At 46.8% G+C, this 23,134-nt stretch overlaps 1 protein-coding gene across 2 annotated transcripts in view; it reads left to right on the top strand.

The window, feature by feature from the left end:
* The window catches only part of PWWP3A (PWWP domain containing 3A, DNA repair factor), a 653,378-nt gene that overhangs the window by 240,863 nt on the left and 389,381 nt on the right, over positions 1-23,134 (top strand). For both annotated transcript variants that reach the window (XM_069646781.1, XM_069646772.1), the window contains exon 8: positions 13,496-13,584. In XM_069646781.1, the coding sequence (XP_069502882.1) occupies positions 13,496-13,584 (89 nt within the window). The remainder of the gene's footprint in view (positions 1-13,495; positions 13,585-23,134) is intronic.

The raw sequence follows: 23,134 nt of genomic DNA, 5'->3' as shown, positions 1-23,134 counted from the left end.
TCAGTCAAAGAGGCCACCTTAGGAATACCAGAGTTGGAAAACAGGGTACTTGAGGTGCCAAAGCCGCTCGGGCAGCTGCCTCTTTGCCCTCAGGCAACGCCGCAGCCGCTACCACTCAGTCATGAGGCCATGCCCCATGGTTCGCCGGTTGGGCGAAGGCTGGCGCAGCATCTTGTAGCGTGCCATTACTTCAGATGTATGGGTTCTGGAGATCATAACCCACGGCTACTGTGTTCCCTTTCGGCAGAGGCCTCACGACAATCCACCTGGGAACCTCTCTTTGAAGAGTCCGGATCCGTCTCTTGCGCAGGAAATTCAAGCCCTGCTGGAGAAAGGCGCCATAGAACTGGTGCCTGTAGCGGAGAGGACCAAGGAATGGTATTCCCCTTATTTGTTGATTTCGAAGAAAGATGGGGGATTGAGACCCATCATGGACTTGCGCGGTTTGAGCAAACTCCTACGGAAGGACAAGTTCAAGATGGTTACTCTCTCTCAAGTCCTCCAGGCCCTTCAACTTCAGTTCTGGTTGGTGTCTCTCGACCTCAAGGACGCTTACTTCCATGTGCCGATCCATCCCAAGCACAAGAAGTACCTGAGGTTCACGGTTGGCGACTCGCACTTTGTTTCGGGTCCTGCCGTTCGGATTGACCTCCGCCTCGAGGGTTTTCACCAAGCTCATGGTGGTGGTGGTGGTGGTGGTGGTAGCGCATCTCAGGAAAGGGGGGGATTTACGTCTACCCCTACCTGGACGATTGGTTGATCAAGGGGAGCTCTCCCCAGCAAGTCCTGGATCATCTTTCCGTCACCTGCCACTCCCTTCACAAGCTGGGTTTCTCCCTCAATTTAAAGAAGTCCCATTTGACGCCAACACAGCGGCTCCAGTACATCGGAGCAGTGCTCGACACATCCCTGGGGCTGTTTTTTCCTCCCCAGGTCAGGGCTCTTCACATTCAGCAGATGGTGCACAAGTTTCAACTTGCCCAGACGCTCCCGGCGTTCGAGTTCTTGACGTTGCTCGGCCTCATGGCATCCTGCATTCTTCTGGTGCCAGAGGCTCGTCTGCGGATGAGATTTTGCAGTGGGCACTCAAGCTCCAGTGGTCTCAGTCCTCCGGCAGGATGTCGGACCCTGTTCAGGTAACGCCCTCGGTCGCCCAGGACCTTCTGTGGTGGCCCTTCGAAGGCAATCTGATGAAGGGGCTCCGTTTTGGCTTCCCTGGCAGGAGGAGACGATCGTGACGGACGCATCCCTCACGGGGTGGGGAGCTCATGCCAACGAGTTGACAGTCAGCGGTCGTTGGTCTCAGTCGGAGTCCAGACTCCATATCGATCTGTTGGAGCTGGGGGCCATCAGGCTAGCCCTGAAGGCTTTTCTGCCGACTGTGCGAGGAATGAGTGTCCTGATCCTGACAGAAGCTTCGATCTCGGCTGTTCATCTGGCCGGAGACGACAACGAGACGGCGGACGCTCTGAGCAGGCAAAGCACGATCTCTCATGAGTGGGAGTTGGCTCAGGAGATTCTCCTGGAGATCTTCGCCCTTTGGGGTACCCCTCAAGTGGATCTCTTCGCCTCCAGTGTCAACCGGAAGTGCGAAAGTTTCTGTTCGCGGGAATTTCCTCCAAAAGGAGCCTTAGGAGACGCGTTCGTGGTGGAGTGGTCATTCCCAATGCTGTACGCGTTTCCTCCAGTCCCCGTCATCCCGCAAGTACTGCGGAGGTTACGGAGGTTCGGTTCCCGGATGATCCTCATTGCTCCGGTGTGGGCCCGGATGACCTGGTACCCGGACCTTCTCGACTTGTCCATCTGCCCTCCGCGTCGTCTTTCCTACCGAGACGATCTGCTCTCACGGGAGGGGTGTCAGGTTCTCCATCCAGAGGTCAGATCCCTCAACCTTCACGCTTGGCTTCTGAAAGGTTGAGGTATAAGGATTGGGACCTCCCTGAAGACGTGCTGGAGGTGTTGCTCTCGGCCAGACGGCCGGCAACAAAGTCTCTTTGCCGTTGCCGTAAATTCTGTGACTGGTGCAGAGTTAAGAATGTGGATCCTTTTGAATGTGACATTCCCATGGTTCTGTCTTTTTTGCTTTCTTTGGCCCACAGGGGCTTGGAAGTGGGTACCATTAAAGTTTACCTGGCAGCGCTGTCCATATATAAGCGCTCGCCTGAAGAATGTTCCTATTTTAAGATTCCTTTAATTTCTCAGTTTTTGAAAGGGCTCACTAATGTGTTCCCTCCGTCACCTTTTTTGATGTCCGGTTGGGATTTGAACCTTGTTCTTAAGTATCTTATGGGTGCTCCGTTTGAGCCTTTGCATTCTTGCCCTTTGAGACTGTTAACTCTTAAAACTGTGTTTTTGGTTGCGGTTACTTCCGCTCGCAGAGTGATTGAGTTACAGGCACTTTCAGTTAAGCCACCCTTCACTGTGTTTCATAAGGACAGGGTTGTCCTTCGAGTTCGTCCTTCCTTTCTTCCGAAGGTGGTTTCGGAATTTCATTTGGGCCAGAAGGTTGTTCTTCTGGCATTCTATCCTCCTCTGCATCCTGGTAAGGAAGAGGAGAGGCTCCATAGGCTTGATCCTAGGAGAGTGTTGAGCTTTTATATTTCACGCATGTCCCGGGTCAGAGTGGACGATCAACTCTTCATTGGTTATGCTGGAAAGCGTTTGGGACAAGCTGTGACAAAACAGACTTTGTCTCGGATTATTTTGGCTATCTCCAAGTGTTACCGCTTGGCGGGTAAGGACCCACCGGCTGGCTTGCGGGCCCCTTCTACCAGGGGTATGGCTGCATCTACTGCCCTACAGAGGGGTGTTCCTATTCGTAACATCTGTGATGCAGCCACCTGGGCTTCTGTACGTCACTACTCCCTCGATTCCATCCGAGGACAGGATCTGGCCTTTGGCAAGGTAGTCCTTTATTCCGCAATTTGATTGGGCATGCTAAATTTGTGTTCTAAATTCTTTTCCCACCTCCTTGCTTTGGTACTGCTTTGGGAGTCTGTCAAAGATATGGAATACGTCAGAGGACCCAATCCCCTCGAAGAAAAAGTTATTCTCTTACCTGGTAACCTTCTTTCGATGGGATGGTCCGACGACGTATTCCATATCACTCCCTCCCTACCTTCCCTGCTGCAGAATTTCTTATGCGATTGCAGCTTACGTTTCCGCAAGGCCTTGTGTGTCTGACTGGCAGAAGACTGGTGTCACATGTTTGGGGGGAAAAACTACAGCTAAGGCTACGGGCGTCGTGCGTCCTACTTATCACATCGGGTGACGTCGGCCGTCGGAGGAGGTCCTCGGGGACGGCGCATCGACGTCATCGACGTAGGACGCAGACGCCGAAAGTTTTTCCAAAGCAGCACAGCTGTGGTGATTATTGTCACAGATATGGAATACGTCGTCGGACCATCCCATCAAAATAACGTTACCAGGTAAGAGTTTAACTTGTTCTTTTAAGGATGTGAATACTTTAACCAAGGAGGTCAATACATAATTTAAAGCAGACCGCGTGGGGGCTTAATCAATGGGAGCATTGCTCGCCTGGGTTTTCTTGTGTTGAGATGGCCGAGTGTTCTCCCTTACTCTACTTATTGATCGATTGTCGGTACCCAGTTTAGTGACCTCCCTGAATGCTGGGATGGCATTCAGTTCAAAAGAGGAGTCGGAGAGATGTAGGGGACAGAATTGCCATCCCTCTCATCTCGTCACCCCTGTGAATTATCGCAATGAGTCACATTGAAATTAACCCACTCTCTCCAAGATGAGGAAGACTCCTCCAATCCGACCTGTGTGATATAATTCAGCTACGAGACCTTCTTGAGGGGAAAAATTCAAAGATGGTATTTCTTTAGAGTGGTAGTAGTTAGTGTACTCAGATTTGTTGCTAATACACCCATCAGATGTGAATGATTAGGTGTAGAAACAAAAGCGACTCTCACTCCATTGGTCGTTGGGTCCTTCGTTCCTGAACCTGTGGGAACTTGGCTATCTACAGCAAAGTGGCTATCCGAAGAAAAGAGCCTGCAGCAGTCTGTGGTATATGGTTTAAACATTGATTTATTCAGGTTAAGCACATTTTTACCTGACCAGGCAATTTCATCTGATTCAGGAGCCTTTAGATTATCTCCCAACACTCCACTATGCAGATTATATGAGCAGGACATCTCTAAAGAGGGTTGGGGGGGGGGGGGGAGTGAAAACTGTGTCCCGTTACAGAAACAAACAAGTAGCTCGTAGAGTAGTCGAATCTCTATGTAGAGATGAATGAGCAGCTCAAAGGCTTCGCCGAGCCAACAGTCGCGGCTCAATCAGTTGCTTTTGGAGGTGGTTATTTGTGCTCAGCAGTCCTAACCTAGCGGCTCAAAGCTGTAATAGCCCGCAGTCGCTGCTAAGAGCCCGAGATAGTTGTGAACAATTCTGGGCTCCCACTAGAAGGATCGCCCAGCGGCACAGAATTTACTAAACAAAATTACCCCCCCTCGCCTACTTTTTCCTGGGGGGGGCGGGTGGGAGGGGGGGTGTGTGTGTGGGTGTGTAGGTGTGTGTGTGTAGGTGTGTGTGTGTGTGTGTGTGTGTAGGTGTAGTGAGGGCAGCTGCTCTTAACTGGCTTTTAGGCAAAGAGGACCCCTGCACCCATTCCTAAGAGACCTTGCAGAAACCTGAAGGAGCCAAGAATCCTATCCAGCTGTGATTTCTGCGAAGAAACCAGAGACCCTTCGGAAGTAAGGCTGGCTACCAATTTCTGCTGCTGTCCTGGGGGAGACCTGTCTTGCTAAAGCTCTTAAGCAGTCCTGCAAAGGAGCTGCGACCCTTGGAGTGTAGGGATCATCCATTCCTGATGTCAGCTCGGTACCCTGCAACGAAAAGCCTTCTCAAGTGTCCTGGGACCGTCCTGTGGCTGACCAGCTCTAATATTGGGCTGGCGTCACCGTTCCGAGTTTCGACCTGGAACTTGGGGGATCCTCAGCTGGCCCTACGAGACTAACCTCTGTGTAATTTCAGCGTCCTTGCATCGAGGGGACCCGTGATAGGAAGGGAAGGTCCGACCGCGGCAGTTGAGTCCATTTAGGTCGCCGTGCTGCGGTGACCGCCGTCCGAAATCGTTTACTTGACCCGAGTCTAGTCCTGAGAGGGGTCTTGCATTGAGTTTTGCTGCATTCTTCCATCAAGAGTCCTTGCAACAGTGAATGACACCAATCGGAGATCAGCTAGAACCTGCAACCCCTGCAAAATAGGACTGCGACTTTCAGCAGGAAAAACAACCTCAGACCCTCTTCCTTTGTCCTGCCAAGTTTGGGCAAGAATCAGGTGTACGGGGGCTAAGTTACAGCTTCTTACCTACCTCTATACTCCCATTATAAGTCAATGGGCTTATATTAAACTTTATTCTAACACTTTTGGTTTTGCCATTACTTGCTTTCGCAAGACTTCCAAATGTTGGGGCTACTTCTGTTAGCTAGTTTAACTTGAAAGATTAGTGAAAATGTACAGTCCCAATTGCGCCAATCCAGTAATCTGTTAAGGCTTCAGTAGGTGAGGGCCAAAGGAATATAATCTCACACTGTTGGTGAGAATAGTTAAAGAATTTTTATTCACAAATGGTTTCTACTCTTTTTATTCACAAATGGTTTCTACTCCATTTTATTCACCATTTGTGAATAAAAAGAGAGTAGAAAACATTGGTGAATAAAGAGTAGAAACCATTTGTAGAATAAATCACAGCCCATAAATTGAAAACTGATTTGTAGAATAAAATGGGAATCACATTTGCGCCCTCTGCTCTTGACCCCCTGCATTTCTTGATTATATCATAAGAGACCCAGTTGTACACCCACCCTGGTAACCTCTTTCTGGAAGATGCAGCAAGAGGAGTCCTTCATCTGAAATTTCCCTTTCATAAATTAATTCCACACTCCCTCTGTTCTATTTTTAGTAGCCTCTTCTATCACCATGCTAGAACCATTCACTGCATTACTAGCTTTCCAAACTTAGAAGCATTCAACTTAATAACGCATGCCAACATATCTTGGGCTGCTTAATTATCTATCGTATAGCAGTGGGACAAATTTCGGTTCTGCCATTTTAATAGTTTTATTCCTCTCTCCCCACATCTGAATCACAATGGTCTTTTGAATAATGAATTTTTCTCCTTAGTATGCATTTCTTATCTTGTACAGCGTGGTCAAATCCCCTTCTACCAGGAAGCCCGTATGGCTTAGTTTTGACCAGGCATTTGCCATTATGTTTCATAAGTCATTGAGAAATTTTAACCAGTCAGGGAACTCTCCCTTACTACGACAATTTCCCCACAATGTGTCAGTTTGATACTTAACTTGGTTATCATGTTCTTTGTCCAACTGAATCTGTTTTTGTTGGAGTTAGGTTGTATATTTATTAGAACAGCACCCGACACCGCTCTATATTTTAAAAAGGTTCTGAGAGGTGAGAATTGCCCCCAAACACCTTTACATTACTTAAGGCTTATGCTAATTCAGAACCTGTTAATGCCTTTCCACAAAAATATTCACTTGCCACCACTGATCTTGAATTGTTTAAAATACTTTTAGGGAGTTTTACAAAAGTGCTACACTTTTGTAGGACTTTAGAGGACTCACACATGAGACACAGGGCTCCAACTCTTAGTATAGGCCTGCACCACACACGTTTTGGTAGTAGCAATGGCTGGGCAGCCAAGCTTATCTTAGGAGGGAGAAATGGCTGTAGGTGGTACAAAGAACTTAGGGTAAGCACATAGGACCAAAGAAACACTGACACACTAAAGCTACATCAAAATAATGGGTTATTCTATATATCCACTAAGGATAAGTACTATAACATTCAATAAACACAAAGAAGACCCAATGCAATATTCACATTAAGTTACACACGTTTGTATACTTTCAGAAGGGCAGTATGCAATTCATAAGTTAAGTAAAATACTTTTGTTATAACTGTTAAATGTAAAATAAATGTAAACAAAACCAACATAGGGTAAGTCAATATTTTGCAATAATTTCACAGAGGCCTAAAACTTTAGAAGTTCATCCCTATCTAGTTATGAGTGTCCTAGTCAGATTGGAGAGCAAAACAGGTAAGGCACATCTGTAGAAAGTTTAAGAGTTCCAGGGGGAAGTCTTCAGTAGAAAGTAAGTAAAATCTGTGTTGGGAAAAGGGACTTCGGAGAAGGCTCCCTGTGGGCACACAGGTTTTAGGCCTGGGCGAACGTGTATGGGCAAACTCCCAAACACATGAATCAGCATGCCAGCAACGCAGCAGCATTCATTCAAGTTAACAGGCTATCGGCAAAGGATTCTTTAAAGTTGTGTGATTTTTGGCGCCTTTTCGGAAACACCAGAGAAGAACGATAACTGCCCAGATGATTTTTCTCACTTTCTCGGTTCAGCACTTTGGTGAGGGGACTTCAAGGAGTAGAATCTTGCCTCTGCAGTGTCCATAAGGAGTTCACCAAAGTTTCGAAAGTATTCGATCTTCGGAAGACGATGCACTGCACAGTGGCCACAAGTCCCAGGGTATTGGTGGTTTGCTGCCTGTGAAGGTCTCAGCATGTCATGAGATGGCTCGAAATGCAGGTCGTCTCAAGACTTGATTGGTACCACCAGTCGAGCGGGGAGAGTCCTCCTCTTAGTTCTCCTGATGCTTGGAAGAAGGGGTCAGACAGCAGCGATTACTCAGAAGGCATCTCCGGTCATCTGGAACTGGCTGTGGACATCTCACCTCTTCCTCCTCTTTCATTCATCTGTCACAGGGGTCCGCTTGTCTTCACCATCGGGATGCAGTCCTCTTATGCGGAAACGCAGCTAATCAGCACCCATGCACCCTTCAAACTCTGGCTGTTGGTTGTCCTTTTAGGAGAGCCAGCCCCCAGTTCGGACTGGTTCCAGGCAGGCACAAGACAAAGAACAGAGGAATTTGAGTCCTTCCCTGTTTCCTGTCCTCAGACACACTGAAGCCTTGGTAGGCTTTCCAAAGGATTCTTGTGGAAATCAAGTGTCAAACGGGACCTCCCTCACCCAGCACGGCAGAAGGACCAAGAAGGGACAAGCAAACAAGAAATGGCAAACAAAGAATACAGTCACTGTTTTGGGGCTGTGGTGACCTTTCTGTGCACTACTGCAGCCGTGAGTACAGCATGGGAGTAAAACTGGGACAAAAGCAGGTAGGATAAAACCACTGCCAACAGCTGTTCAGAGTAGCTCGTCACTACTGTAACCAAAAGATTACTGGAGCATTGAGAAAGGGGATACATTGTAACGCCTCAGCACGCCACAGAAAGTGGGGTGTACTGATCTCACTTAGAAAAGATAGGAAGGCTATTAAATATCTCCTTGCCCTTGCGTGCATGTATTCCCACAGTGAAAATAAGAAGGGAAGCCCAAGGGGGTCCCAGCCACACTGCACAGAGAGTGCAGTGTGTAGCAAATGTCAATGGCAGATGCCATAACACTTGAAGGAAAGCATTTCTCCAAGAGAGTTACAAAAAGAAATGCAAAAGTATCCCAAAATATAGAATAAAAGAACGTGTGTGGAAAGAGGCTACCACCAACTCAGGGAAACGGACCAAAAACCCATAAGTCCAACAAAATGTTCTGGGAGACTCGCATGTGGAGGAGATAGTGTACATTTTCATTTTTATGCACAAACACTTGGCATTGCCCAGTCAAGAACCACAACCTGCAGCAAAAACTGTCAGTAATGGGTGGTACATTGGAGCTCCAGGGGCCATGCGCCACATCCTTTGTTTCTATGCCAGGTGAAAGATGTACGGTTTGAATTAAAAACATGCTTGCATCTTTCCCCTAGTGCAGTATATGCTGCATGCTGCGGCAGCATGATCATCATGTGCATTGTGAATGCATGGTGGCTCGGGCAGGCCAGGGAGTCAGTGGTTTGGTTTGTGCTTTTTGGAAGAGTTTGTGGGGCCCGCAGCAGTTTTTGAAGGCCCCCCGCCCCCTAGATTTTGTTACTCCACAGAATCAATGTTGCACTAATCCCTTCTCTCCCCGCCATAATATTGGTTAAAGATGACAAAACAACTTGCTTAAACTGTAGCATTCTTACCAAGAAATGTTATCTAGAAGCCCCAAGCATTTGCACATTTTTTGGCACATAGCCTCACACTAAAATCGTTGTTTTTCAGATAAAGTATTGTTTAAATAACTTCAAACTAAGTGCTTTCAAAGAAGTTAATGCTTTAAAACATTGATCAAAATGACGTTCTTTTTTTACAGGACGAGTTTTATCGAACGGTCTCTGCAACCTTAATTACATTTTCAAAACACGTTAGCCCTAACTAAACGTCACATATTTGAATCTCACAACTCTCTTGGTAAGATCAATCAATTCACGTTGTGTTGCTTAAAGCTAACCCAAAAGAATCGGAATTTCAGAATATCAGTATATCCTGTTTCACCAGTCATGTATTTAAATGCATCTACATTTTTATAAATCTCGTTTTGCTTTAAAAATGAAAAACTCATTCTGCTGCAAACAGGCTGGATACTTACCATCATGATTGTTGGGTAAGAATTGATGTAGTCACACTGTGTGAGACTACACTTCTTGGTATTGGGTAACCCACCGTTTAGTATAGGTCTGTACTACACAAGTTGGTAGTATGACTGAGCAACCAGGCCTATCTCAAGAGGGGTAAATGTGAGCTGTAGAGCTGTACAAATGAAATCCATAAATACAAGTAGCCAAGTAACACTTGCACTGAAGTTTTCATTTATAAATAGTTATTTATTTAACATCAATTTTGAAATAAGCCTTCTTTAAAAAGGCAATTTGTGTAACAATGTAAATATACTTTAAAATTACTTTTCAGAATCAGAACAAGTTAGTGGATCATCTTTGGATATTCTTCTTACACAATTCTTACACCCGGAGGTTTATAAATGCCATTACTGTCCCATAAGGACAGTAATGGCATTTATATATCACACTAAAGGTTAATAAGTTTCTTAGTATATATAAGGACACTTAAATCTTCCAATGAAATCTAGACAAGCCTTTCCCAGCAGTAACAGTATAAAACAAGCTACCACCTATGAGGGACAAACAATATCAAAGTCAATAGGCTAGAAGAGTCTGCAGGGAGCCAGGACAGCCAAAGCCAATTGGAACACAGTCTATGGAGCTGAGGCACTTCTCAGATAAAAGTCTTGCAAGAGAGTTTGTTAGAAAAATCACTTGTTGGGTCACAAGCTGTTAAGCCTGTGAAAACAGAGTTGGAATCAACTCTGAAAGTAAGCCACTGCAATTCCCAACTGAGAAGAGCAAAGCTAAAAGACAATGGGCCTCATTCCGAGTACGGCGCTAACCAATGGCGCTATTAACGCCTTGGTTGACGCCGTACCCGGACCGGCAGCGCCTTGGTGGATGGCGGAATCACCGCCCCATTCCAAGGTTGGCGGGGCGGTAATTCCCCATTCACCAAGGCTCTTCCCCATTCCCAAATGAGCCCCCATAGGGCTCAATGGGAATGGGGAAGATGCAAATAACGGTGACCGTTCATTACGGTCACCGTTATTGGCTTGGAGGCCCCTTTGCGCCCTCGACTTTAACACCTGCTCAAAGCAGGCGTTAAAGGCGAGGGCGCAGAGGGAACTCAGAGTATGACGGTAAGGGAATACCGCCACCGGTCTCGTTACCGGTGGCCGCTATCCCTTACCGCCATACTCGGAATGAGGCCCAATGAGTTAAGTACCGCAAGTCTAAACAGTGACTCTGGGTTGAAGAAGAGTGGTCCAGCTGGATTCTATCTTCCTACACCAGTGCAGACCCTGTGTTCCTGAGCCTCAGTCGTGGGGACAAGAGGGAGGATATCTGGATGGCTCCTGCTGCGATACTTGGGAGGTTGTTAGCAGCTACAAGCTGTTTTTGGTTCCGCAGCACTTTGCAAACGGCACCGCCGCGGATCTCTGATACAGGGTGTGCCTCCTTCACTCCTTCGGTCCTGCACTCTGGTGAGGGGACCCGAGCTCTTGTCGTCCTGCTTCTGGAGGGTCCTTAGACTCCTGGAGCTTCTAGCCGGATTTCAAACGTTGCACTCGACTACGGATTGCTCGACCCCTGTCACTCGGTTCCTGCAACAATGAAGAAGTACAGCCAGTCGGGGGAAAATGGTCCTCTGGGTTAGTTGGTCCCACTAACCCAAGGGAAGAAGTTGTCCTTTCTGGAGCTTCTCTGTCAAATTGAAAAAGGAGTTTCAGCACAGCAGCAGGGCTTTGCAGGCCTTCACCGGGCAAGGTCTAGGAGGATGCAGCAAGCTTCGACTCTCCTCTAGTCCCAAAACCCTCACCTTTTAAGCAGGTTTCTCCTATTCATGCACAGCCTAGGCTGTCAATCACATAGCAGGGTGGCTGTTCTGAAAGGACAGCCAGCCAATCGGCACTGGTTGCATTCAGGCATTGCTAGAGACAAAGGACAGGTGAGTTTCGGGACCCTCACTCACATCCTGTCCTTCCAGGCACACTGGAGCCAGAGGTGGGCTTCAGGGCTGAAGCACGCCAATGGCAAGACAAACAAAGTTCTTGAATCTCTTTCGACGCACAGAGTAAAACCCAGGAAAGACCTCACAAACCGAAAATGGTGAAAAAAGAAGTCTGTGCCATTTTGACAAAACGGTCACCCATGGGTGCTGTACTGCAGCTGAGGGCTCAGCCTGCGGTAGAAAAACACAATGGTAGGAAAAATAAACCACTGCCGCTAGCCATTTTAAAGTAGTGAGGGTAACATAAAAATGTTACATGAGAATGTAGGATAAGGGGCTACTAGGTAACCCCCCAGGACTCCACATAAGATTGTGTGTGCTGGACTTACAAAGAGAAAAGGTAAGTAAAGTCAATTTAACTTTACTATTCTTGGAAACGGTATTTAAACTTTGAGAAATCTAGAAGGATTTCTCTGTGACACTGCACTGAAGGTGCTGTGTGACACCATACAAAAAGTAGATGCCTATGGAGTTTGTCAGACTCCAAAAACAGTTGACACATAATCCAAATCCGGTCAAAAAACATGAGTGAGAAAAAGGTCTCACTCACTCCAAGGTTCAAATTAAAAAGTCCTAAAGTCTAGCAAAAGAGCTGGGTGTTTCTAAGGTTGAAGGGAATTAGCAAAGAAATGAAAATTCTCCCGAACAATGATGACTTCTCCGTCATTTGTGTCTTCATCAAGGTCTTTCTGTTCTCGCATTTATGTGTGGCTCTTGTAAGGCTGCCAGTTCTACGATTCACATAACAGCTCATCCTAAGGAGTGATTCTCCTTCTGTTGCTCGCACCTGTATTTTATTACCAATTCCTGTTTTTTTATCACAAGTAAAGTGACCCTAAACGCTAACTCAGTTAGATTACCAGATCTAAAACTCAGCCTTCTAACAAATAATGAATAGTAATTAGGCTTACATTTCTTGAATTGAAGCCAGGGGCTGACTTCACAAATCTGGTATACCTATAAACGTGGACCTCACTGCTCGGTTTTACAGATCATGGGTTTAGTTATGGAATCCTCCCTTTACTTGCATATGCCATGGCAACTGGCTGCCTATGTTAATTGCCATTCTGTCGACTGTGATGAAATCCGTTTTCTGTCTAGGTAATGAATGCATGCACATTTCATCCTGCAGCTCCTGTGCATGCTGCTTCGTTTTAGCTCTGCCTTTCATAATTGTGCAGACCTAGCTGCTTTCTTACGTGAATATATCTACTCTTGACTCATTTTGAGGTAACAACATTTTGTTTAGGACTTCATCTGCTATTAAAAATGTGCTTACTGTAAAACATGAAGTTTTGCAATCTATCATATTTTTTCTTGTGGTTTTAGGTTACCATGAATCCTCCATACAATGAGCATTTGTATTCACAACATTAACATTATTTAGCCGTTCATGTGCACCTCTTTGGATACCATTCAATGTGCTATCCTTGAGATGAATGCAGGGTGTTGCTGTTCATATGGGATTTGTGGGGATATGTGCTCAAATCTTATTCAGTAACATGGAATTCATGACATCCATTTCTGCGTTCAGCTTGCTCCTTCCATACTCTCCAGAATGTTTACCCATTGTCAGCTCTTTATTAACCCTATATTACCGTTAAGTGAAATTTGAACCTTCATCTACTGTCTTTTCTCCTTTTGGCTTGTACTACACCTAACTACCTTTTAGAAACATAAAAGGGAACTAAGTTATTGTTGTCCAACCCCATCTCGCTGTCCTGTATCCCTGTCTCTCCAACGTTCTTCCTGCCCTCCCTACCCCATAAAAGTCTGTGTTCTTATAAATGCACTCTTTACTGCTTGTTTCACAACACATTCACTTATCACATCCCCTGCCATTTCTCTCCTGGGTAATCGCTTCTCTCATCAACTGCATTGTTACCACTGATCCCTACAGTAATGTTTTTGCTACACACATCCTGTCTTGACAATCAGTTTTTTTTCTGCTTTTCATCTCACAGCGGTTATGTTTCTCTCTAACAGGTAAACTATGTGAGGCGGAAGATAAAGAAGGCTAGTGTGATGTTCGTTGAAGAATCTCTGGCAGATCCAACCAAGAAAACAAAGAAGGGGTAAACTAGCATTGAGTCAATAGGGTTGGGTTTATTAAAAGTGGAATGCTTTGGTGTTTAGTTTTGTAAAATGGTGTGTGAAATGAGGGTGGGTTGGTGCCCCAGTTTTGAGCGTGATCTCATTTTGGAGATGAAATTTGTCCTTTTACAGTGGGTGTGTTTATATATACACCGCCGCCCTACTGTTAAGCTGATTAATAGCCTTGAGTCATAGGAAATCTGAAAATTATATTGCTTATAACCTTTGGATGACATTTCAAAACAAAGCTTCACGCACTCCTCCCCACCCACCAAGACTGCACATTTTGCGAAAGATTTGTTGAAAAAATGAAAAAATCATTAAGAAAGCAGGTTTGCGGTTAATCCAGTAGTTTAAAAAAATGTTGACATGGTGCTTTGCAGCAGAGAGGCTTTTCAGAAATGAAAAGTAGCCATTTTTCTTTTCTTTTTTGTTGCTTGATGCAAGCGATTACTGTGGTCATTCCGGGGTAATGCAAAAACGAAAAGTGCTCAAAAAGCTATTTGGAGGAGGGAAAAAGATGCAGTTGCATTAGGCTAGAGGTGGGGCGGCAGAAGGGAATACCATGTGAAATTGGAGAGTTGGCGGGGGTGGTCTGGGAAGCCAGTTGCAGTTCTAACCTTTTTGGATTATCCAGGTAATCTCGCAAATATTCCCACGACTACAGCTAAAGATGCTCTCGGAAAATAAAATGTCACACAAACAAAAGTGAAAGGGGGAAATGGTAGAATGCTGTGGAGTGGATTGGAGTGGATATGAAAAGTGGAGGGTGCACTTGGTGAGTGCCTGAGAGGACTGGGAAGAGTTGATGATTTTTTAACCTTTCCGAATTATCGGGGGGAATACCGCAGACATTCGGGAGAGCATGGTGGGGGGAAAAAGTAAATTTTACAACTACAGTGATCAAATCTACTTGGCAGAGGGAAATGGCTTTGTGTGCCTTGGCCAAGGCTAGGGGTGCAGAAAGACACCATTTGGTTTGGTGCACCATTTACAGTGTACGCGGCTGAAGGCCATAGCTAGTAGGCCCCAAAGATGCATATTGGTGTAATGTGCAGGTGGCACGGGCGAACTCCAGCGCTAGTGGTCCCAAAGAAACCTCTTGGTGCAACATGTGCAGTGGCCACAGCCGAATGACATGGCTAGTGGGCCACAAAGACACTAAAGTATAACGAAACACTTGAAAATCCATGAAAAAGCTTTAGTTAAGAAAGAGTTAAGGTGACCCGGTTTAACACAAAAAAACCTTGAAATATCAGCACTCTCATTTGAAGTTCAACTTAACTTTGCCCTCCCTGTGGCACAGCTCAAGACCACAATGATGGCATCACTGATGAAGGCTATAGCTAGTGGGCCCCAATGAAACCGATTGGTGCAACATGTACAGTGGCCACAGGCAAAGCCATAGCTAGTGGGCCCCAAAGCAACCTATTGGGGCAGCGTATACATGTACAATGGCCATGGCTATTGGGCACCAAAGCTGTGATGCCATCATTGTAGTTATACGCTGCGCTGTGTTAGGCTAACTATGCTGATGATGCTCAGTATCTCTTTCCACTTTCAGGTGATCACCTCAAAGACACTGAGATCATCAATGCAGCCTACAATAAAATTCACCTCTGGATGTTGCTTAATGGCCTAGCCCTGAATAAATCCAAAACAGAGATCATAATCTTAAGCACCTCTCTCTCCTAGGCTGTCACAACCCTCAGCCCTGATCCCCACTGGCAAGCCCATTGGCCAGGTGGAATCAGGGCTCCGATCACTAATAAGGCCTGGCATCCACTTCTCAGGCCCTCTTGGGGCCAGTGCTGGCGCCTTTGGCGCCAGGCTCATCAGTAAGAAAAGACATCTGCTTGAGGAACTACTTTATTTAGGCTTTCAGCCAACATGGAGGCATCCACATAGCTTGATTCCTAGAACCTAGCTATGCGGTCTAGTGTTTTGGGTGTGGTGGCCTAGGGACTACTTTAGCTGGACTACTTTACAGTGGCTATTTAAACCACACCCGAACAAGACAACACGCTTCGCGTTACTTTGCTTCTAGCAAGTGACGCTCGCCGTGTCCAGCTTTCTCACAAGCCTGGTGAATTCCAGACCTGCAGAAAAACCAAGAACATCGTTAGCAGTAGAATCTTACCTGCTTTCATCATCCTTCACTGCTCGCAGATCCTGGTCAGCTCTGTTGGTGGAGTTCACTGCCTGGATTGAAGGACCTGAGAAAAGGCGAAAGACATCATTAAAGGAGGTAGTGGAGACATTACAACCACAAAGCACTTAAAGACTTACCTGGTTGGTTGCTTTTCGGCCGGCATAGCTCCACAACTCCATCTGCTCTGGGAACTCACCGCGACCTATGAAAAGAGAAAAGCACAGGTCAGTGAGGACAAGACATTGCTGCGCTATGCAAAGCGCCTCCTTACTGCATCATAGCGCTATAGTGCACCATCATCTCCCGGTGAGAACCATCATATCCAGTTCTCCAAGCAGACACTCTGCGCTTCTAGGGCGATAAAAAAAGACACATTTAGAACCGAGAAAAGGCATGCAAGAATTACGCCATCAATCGCAATAATACCTACCTGAAAGACACTACAAGGGCAGCTGTTAGTGAAGTAACAAGACCGCCCGCGCCCACAAAAGACAACGCGTCCCTGCCCAGAGAGCAGGACGGAGAGCCCACAGATTCCGACAACCAGGTGAGAAGAGAACCTGGAGGAGCTGGAAACACAAGGGAGGTGGGGGAAAACTTACCTTGGTCGCCCAGTCCTAATATAGTCTTCATTTCCAGGCGGAATCCCATCGACACCAAGGCCACACCAGGGAATCATTGGGAAGGGCACCAACGACCAACTGGCTGGCTGGCGTCCCCGTGGATACCAGGTGAGCGTAACAGCTTAGCCATCTTGATCAAGCCTACGCTTCCTTTCAAACCGGAGGCTGTCTTCTACCTACCCTTAAAGTGAAAACCTTGACCAAGAACTCTCAATGAGGGCACATATCAACTACCAAGTGTACTACGTCGTGTTAGACATCAAACTACTGGCACAAATCAGACCGTAACTGGATGTCACCTGCTGTGCACTTTGGCCAGGGCTATTATCGGGAGCTGCTTTGACGATTGTTCCAGTACCTTACTGGGGGTTGGCAAAGGGTAGCTAAACTGCAAGTTGTTCAGAACAACGCAGTAAGGGTTGTTGTAGGTCTGTGAAAAACTGATCATGTGTCAACAGCCAGGAGAGCGTTACACTGGCTTTCTATAGCAAAGAGAGTCATGTTTCGCACGCTTTGTGTCTCACACGCCTGCTTGTATGGCAAGAGTCCGTCCTACATGGCAGCCCAGCTTAAATGGCTGCCGGACAGATGCAGCCTCAGATCAAACAACTCTGGCTTACTCCTTATACCCAAGGCAAAACTGGCACAGGTGAAAAACAAATGTTTTCCATTCTTGTCCCCGCGCCTATTGAACACCCTTTCTGCTCGACCTGAGGCTATGTTCTAGCTTACGAAGTTTCAAGCAAAACCTAAAAACATTTCTTTTTGAATGAAGTTTGAACCATTTGCCTTGCTTACCCTGCTCTGATTCTCCCTGCTCTTTATGTTCTGTGTCGTATGTTAATCTTAGCGCTCCTATGCCTCTGGGCTCTTGTTCCAACGCTCTAGAAATAAAAGAACTAAAAGAGGGCGCAAAGTATTTTAAAAATGTTATTTTCTATGTGTCACATGCAAAATTTCTCACATACATTCCAATTTCCTAAAATACAAAGCACAAAGGGCGCAAAGTTAAGGTGTACTTGCTTCAGATGCAAGTGCTGAATTTCAAGGATTTTGTTGTGTTAAATCTGATCACCTTCAATCTCTCAAAGGTTTTCTCACTGAAATATATATTTCTGATGCTTGTGAATCTGCTTAGAATCCCATGCTGTGAATATAGTCCGACATCTAGTGGTAATTGTGGAGTATTGCATCTTTCTTTCCAAGATCGAAAGGGGACGATGACGTGGGATTGACTGTAACATTATCCCTACCCAAAATCCTTCACACGCCGAGGTCCCTCAGATTGTTTTTTTCCGCCAACCTAGTTGGTCGCCTTATGCAGAGCTCGCAAGAGTTAATATTGCTTACTTTGTCCCACGACCTAATTTTGTCTAGTCTCCCAGCTAATCTTATTGACGACTGCCGTGTGGGCTTCCTGCCGCTGAAAACATCCACAACTGCTCGGTGACTGTCGACAACGTGGCCTCGGCCCTCCCGGGCCAGGCAATTACAGTAGGGAGAGTGGGGCCCTGGGTTTTTTCTTCTTCAAGTATGTATTTCCTTTTCCCTTCTCTTTCTCTATTTGGTCTGGCTTTCGTCACCCTCTATGTAGAGGACGTCCTTTAAATTTTGCCTGTCGTGTAACGGCAAGTTCCCTTGGAAGGACACCGATCGCCGTCACAATCGGTGTCTGCCTCAAGACTACGAGCGTTCATGGAAGTACTGCAAACTCTTTAAACCCAAAATGTTGAAGGACAGGCAGACTAAACAGAGTGCTTCCCTGCGCAATGCAGGCCGAAAGCCATTCCCCCATTGGTGCCGACGCTTCAGATGACGAGAAATCCATCGGCAGCCATGGCTATGTATTAGAAGCCATCAAACTTTTTTTGCAGAACCTGCATGCTCCCAAATGCCGGCCTGACAGACAGGACACTGGCTCTGTTATGGGGAGTTCAAACAACAGCGACAAGGGCACACAGGCACCACAAATACCCAAACACACAACCCCTAGGGCCTCCTTGGCTACAGAACACGGACACCCCCTCTCATCGAGAAAAGTACTCCGAAGCCCCCCAGCCTCTCTCAAAGGCCTTATTAGGAAAATCTCCCCCCTCTGGGCAAATGATCCCACCTCCAGACCCTTCTGCATCTTCCCTTTGGACTAGGGAGGGATTTGAAAATTATATGGACAAAATCGCCCATGTATTGACTTTTAGGACAAATATATCAGAGCAGGAGGATACCTAATGAGGGCATTAACCCTTTTGCTCAGGACGCAGCTGACCAAGAATGGGACCAGGATAAATCAGTGGATCGGGGCACATGGCTGTCGCCAACACACACCCCTGACCTGGACATCATTTGTCTAGATTCCCTTTCTTCGCCTCCACAAAGTGAGTCGTCACCTGTGGATGACAAATGTTATTCAACGCAATTTTAGAGAAGGCTGCTGATAATTTCGGGATCGCAACACATGAGGCAGTCACTGAATCTGACTTTTTTGAGGATATCCTCAAGGAGAAGCCTCCAACTAGTCAGGCCATCCCCTTACTCAATTCCATAAAGAAGGGCATAGCTCCTCTGTTGTCACTGCACTCGGGGGAAGGGGGGTCAATTTATTCCGACCATCTCCTTCCGATCCCCTATGCATACAGGGTCATGCCACACCGGACTCCCTGGTGGTTACAACCACTAGGAAGAGGGCGGGGGCTCCACTGTGCATGGCTGAAGCACCAGCGATAAGGATTGTAAGAAACTGTATGCCCTTGGAAAACGAATCCCTGCCTCTACATCCTATTCCACTAGGATCACTAACAATAAAACTCTCCTGGCCAGCTACAGCAAATTTCCAGTGGGGCCTGGTCCAGGATGGCCTTCAAGATGTCCCAGAACCCACCTAATCACGCCTGCTGGCGGTTGTGGCGGAGGGCAGACAGGTTACCGACAATATATTAAAAAATACTCTGGACTCTGCTGAGACTGCTGGACGCACTCTAGCCCCGGGGACTTTACTTAAGAGCACGCCAGGTTGAAGAACTCTGTTTTAAACCAGAAACTCAAGCCTCTCCTATTAATAAACCGGTCAAAGATTCCAACCTTTCTGGAAAAGCTGTCGATGACGCCCTGGAGGCTGCCAAGGAGGAGTACGAAACGCTGAAATCACTCGGCCAGATCATGGCCCTGCCCTTCCACCAACGCAGAGGCTCGAACTCCCACCATTCCTTTCGTGGACAATCTTTCTCCTGGTCCCCCATGGACAATATGGCTCAGGGAGTAACAGTCGCTATCAACAGAGCGGTCCTTGTAGAGGCAGGAACTCTACTCCTAGTGACTCGCTGATTCGGGTCCACTCCCAAGCCTCGCCGGTCGGGAGTCGCTAGTCATTCATTCACGCCTGAGAGGTGGATCACATCAGACCAGTGGGTGTTAAAGACCGTCACCCACGGTTACTGCATCGAGTTTCACCGACCACCTCGATACCACCCACCGAAAAGCAGATGCCTGTCACCAGAACACCTGCACATCCTGCTTGAAGTTCTTCTGGAAACTGACGCCGTAGAAGTCGTCCCTATTTGCCAGGTAAAAAAAGGGTATTTATTCAGTGTACTTACCTGTATCCAAAAAGGATCTCATCATGCGCCCTGTGTTAGACCTGCGCCCATCAAACAAATATGTCAAACCTCAAAAATTCAGAATGACAATGCAGGAAGTAATCCCACTGCTGCTGCAGGGGGGTTACATGGCTACAGTGGATATGAAAGATGCATACTTTCATATTTCACTGATGCCAGCGTACAGAAAGTACCTCAGGTTCATGATAGAATACACTCACTATCAGTTCAAGGTTCTCCCCTTCGGCATTGCCTCAACTCCACGGGTGTTCACAAAGGTACTGGCCGTAGTACCAGCTCACCTGCGCAGGTAATCCATCCCAGTCTATCCTTACCTCGACGGCTGGCTCATAACCGGGGATTCGTACAGAAGATGCCAGACAAATACCCAGAAGACGGTAGATCTCCTCTTCAACCTAGGTTTCTTGATCAACGAGAAAAAGTCCAGTCTAAACCCCAGCCAAGTTAAACAGTTTCTGGGGGCTCTAATTCGGACCAAAGATGGCGTTGTCTTTCCCTCCAACGTGAGGGTTCAAAACATGCTGTTCCAGATCCCTCACTATGTAGCCAGTCACAAGGTGACCGTACGCAAAGGCATGCGACTGGTTGGGATGATGGGCTCCTGCATCTACCTACTTCCACACACTTGCTTGCTCATGCGCCCCATGAAAGAGTGGCTCTCAAGCCCATGGTGTCAGGCCAGCAGATAATGGGACGAACCTAGTGATTGTCTCGGTAGCCCTCGTTCAGTCTCTGCAGTGGTGGTCAAGTGAAAACCTTCACCACCCCCACAGTAGAAGCTACTCTCACCACAGAGGCATCAGGATGGGGGGCACACCTCCATCAGACGGCGCACAGTGTATGGTCCGCAGCGTAGTATCCATTCACATACATTTGTGCTAGCAGTGTTCAGGACCCTGAAGGCCTTCCAAACACACTTCCAAGTGAAGTCCGTTCTAGTTCTCACGGACAGTACTACGGCCATGAAACAAACCAGGGGGCACTCACTCTCTAGGGCTGTCCAAACTTTCCCAGAACATATGGAAGTAGGCTCTCAAACACAAGATGTTCCTCCTGTCACAACATGTTCCAGGGGAACTCAATGTTCTGGCGGACGTACTCAGCAGAGACTTTCCTCTACCCATAGAGTACGAGTGGCGACTGCAGGAGGACATTGTACTCGCCATCTTTGCAGACTGGGGCTTCCCAGAGGTTGACTTGTTTGCCACTCTGGAGAACGCCCAATGCCCAGATTACGCCTCCAGGTACCCACAGAACCGCTCCAAAGTTGTCCCCCCTAACCCCCCGACCCTCCAACACACCCCCCGCTCCGATTTGCCTGCTCAACAGAATAGTGCACAAGATGCACCAAGAGCCGCCAGTCAGGAGGATTCTGGTGGCCACGATGTGGGCCCGCCAAACTTGATTCTCCCATCTCATGGCAATGTCAGTATCCCCTACCAGGAAGCTGCCGTGCCCATACAACATGCTGTCTCAAGACCAGGGATGAACCACTACATCCATGCCCTCATACTCTCAACTTAGATCCTGGCTCCTGAGATCATAGAGTTCGGGCACCTCCAACTCCCTCAAAGATGTATGAACATACTCCGAGAAGCAGGGAAACCTAACACCAGGCATTGCTACTCCAACAAATGGAAGCGCTTTGTCATCTGGTGTAATGGCAGGGGAATCAATCCTATTGAATGCACACCTAAAGATATTGTCCTGTACCAAACTCACCTGTTAGATTCAGGTCTGGTTTTCAATTTTCTAAAGGTCCACTTAGCTGTGCTTTCGTTGTGGAAGATTCCAGTAATTAAAGCATTTATGAAAGGAATAAAAAGACTTCATCCCCCTATTTCCAACCCAGCTCTCAGTTGGGACCTGAATGTTGTTCTTACCAGACTAATGGGGCCTCCATTTGAACCCGTGCGCAAGGCTAACCTTAAAGCACTCACCTACAAGACCGCCTTCCTGGTGGCGATTACGTCTATAAGGAGTGTTGGTGAACTGCAGGCCCTTTCATTTCAGGGCCCATTCGTCAGGATTCACTAAAATAAGGTGGTTTTGCGCACACGCCCACGCTTTGCGCCTAAATCTATCTCAAAGTTCCATGTAAACCAATCCAAGAACTACCCACCTTTTTTCAGAACCCCACTAACATAGTGGAAAGAAGCCTCCACACACTAGATGTGAGGAGAGTGGTTATCTATTATCTGATAAAGACAAAGCCACTAAGGAAAACAAACCAGTTCTTCGATTCAGTGGCAGCTGGTAGAGAATGGACCCTGTCTTTAATCAGCTATCTCAAAGTGGATCGCAAACTGCATCACACTTTGTTACACTCTTGCCAATAAAGATCTGCCCTTCACGCCTAGAGCACACTCTACTCGGGGCACAGGGGCTACTATAGCATTCTTTGCAAATGTTCCTCTTGAGTCCATTTACAAAGCAGCAACCTGGATTTCTGTACACATCTTTACACAACACTACTGCCTAGATACACCCTCCAGGTCTGATTCTCAGGTGGGTCAAGCAATGCTTAGACATCTCTGGGTACTGCTCGCTAGTCTATGAACAGCATGTGATTCTAAGCAGATTCACAAGCATCAGAAGACATGCATTACTCACCGTAACAGCATTTCCGATGATTGTATCTGCTTCGATTGACATGCGACCACCCCCCCCCCCGTGGAGTATTAAGGAACATAGACATCTTACACCTTCATTCTTCTGTATTCGCTCACGCTGACTAGAATGCTTCCTCACTGTAGAAAAAATAGAACCAGAGGGACCTCGTTGGTGAGGGATTTTGTCTACACTGCACCTCACGTGAGGGATAGTCTTACAGTCACGCTCATTTTGACGTCCCATTTCGATCTTCGAAAGAAAGATGTAATAATACGCGATTACCACTAGATGTCAGACTATATGCACAGCATGTGAATCTAAGCAGATACAATCATCATAAATGCTTTTACGCTGAGTAATGAATGTCATGTATCAATTATAAAAGGGGGGGTACCGCCCCCTATAGTAAAGGTGAAAGATGAAACATATGAGCCATATAAAGTCCTAAAATTCTTTTGCTAATAACTTTTAACTTGAATTACCTTTGTCAAACAAAAGGCTTGTCACAGAGTGTCCCCTCTAGTCTGGA

Source organism: Ambystoma mexicanum, chromosome 1p, assembly GCF_040938575.1.
Source record: "Ambystoma mexicanum isolate Mex_15411 chromosome 1p, UKY_AmexF1_1, whole genome shotgun sequence".
Taxonomy (NCBI): Eukaryota; Metazoa; Chordata; class Amphibia; order Caudata; family Ambystomatidae; genus Ambystoma; species Ambystoma mexicanum.
The sequence above is the reverse complement of the archived record's forward strand: the minus strand, read 5'-3'. Positions and strand labels throughout refer to the sequence as shown.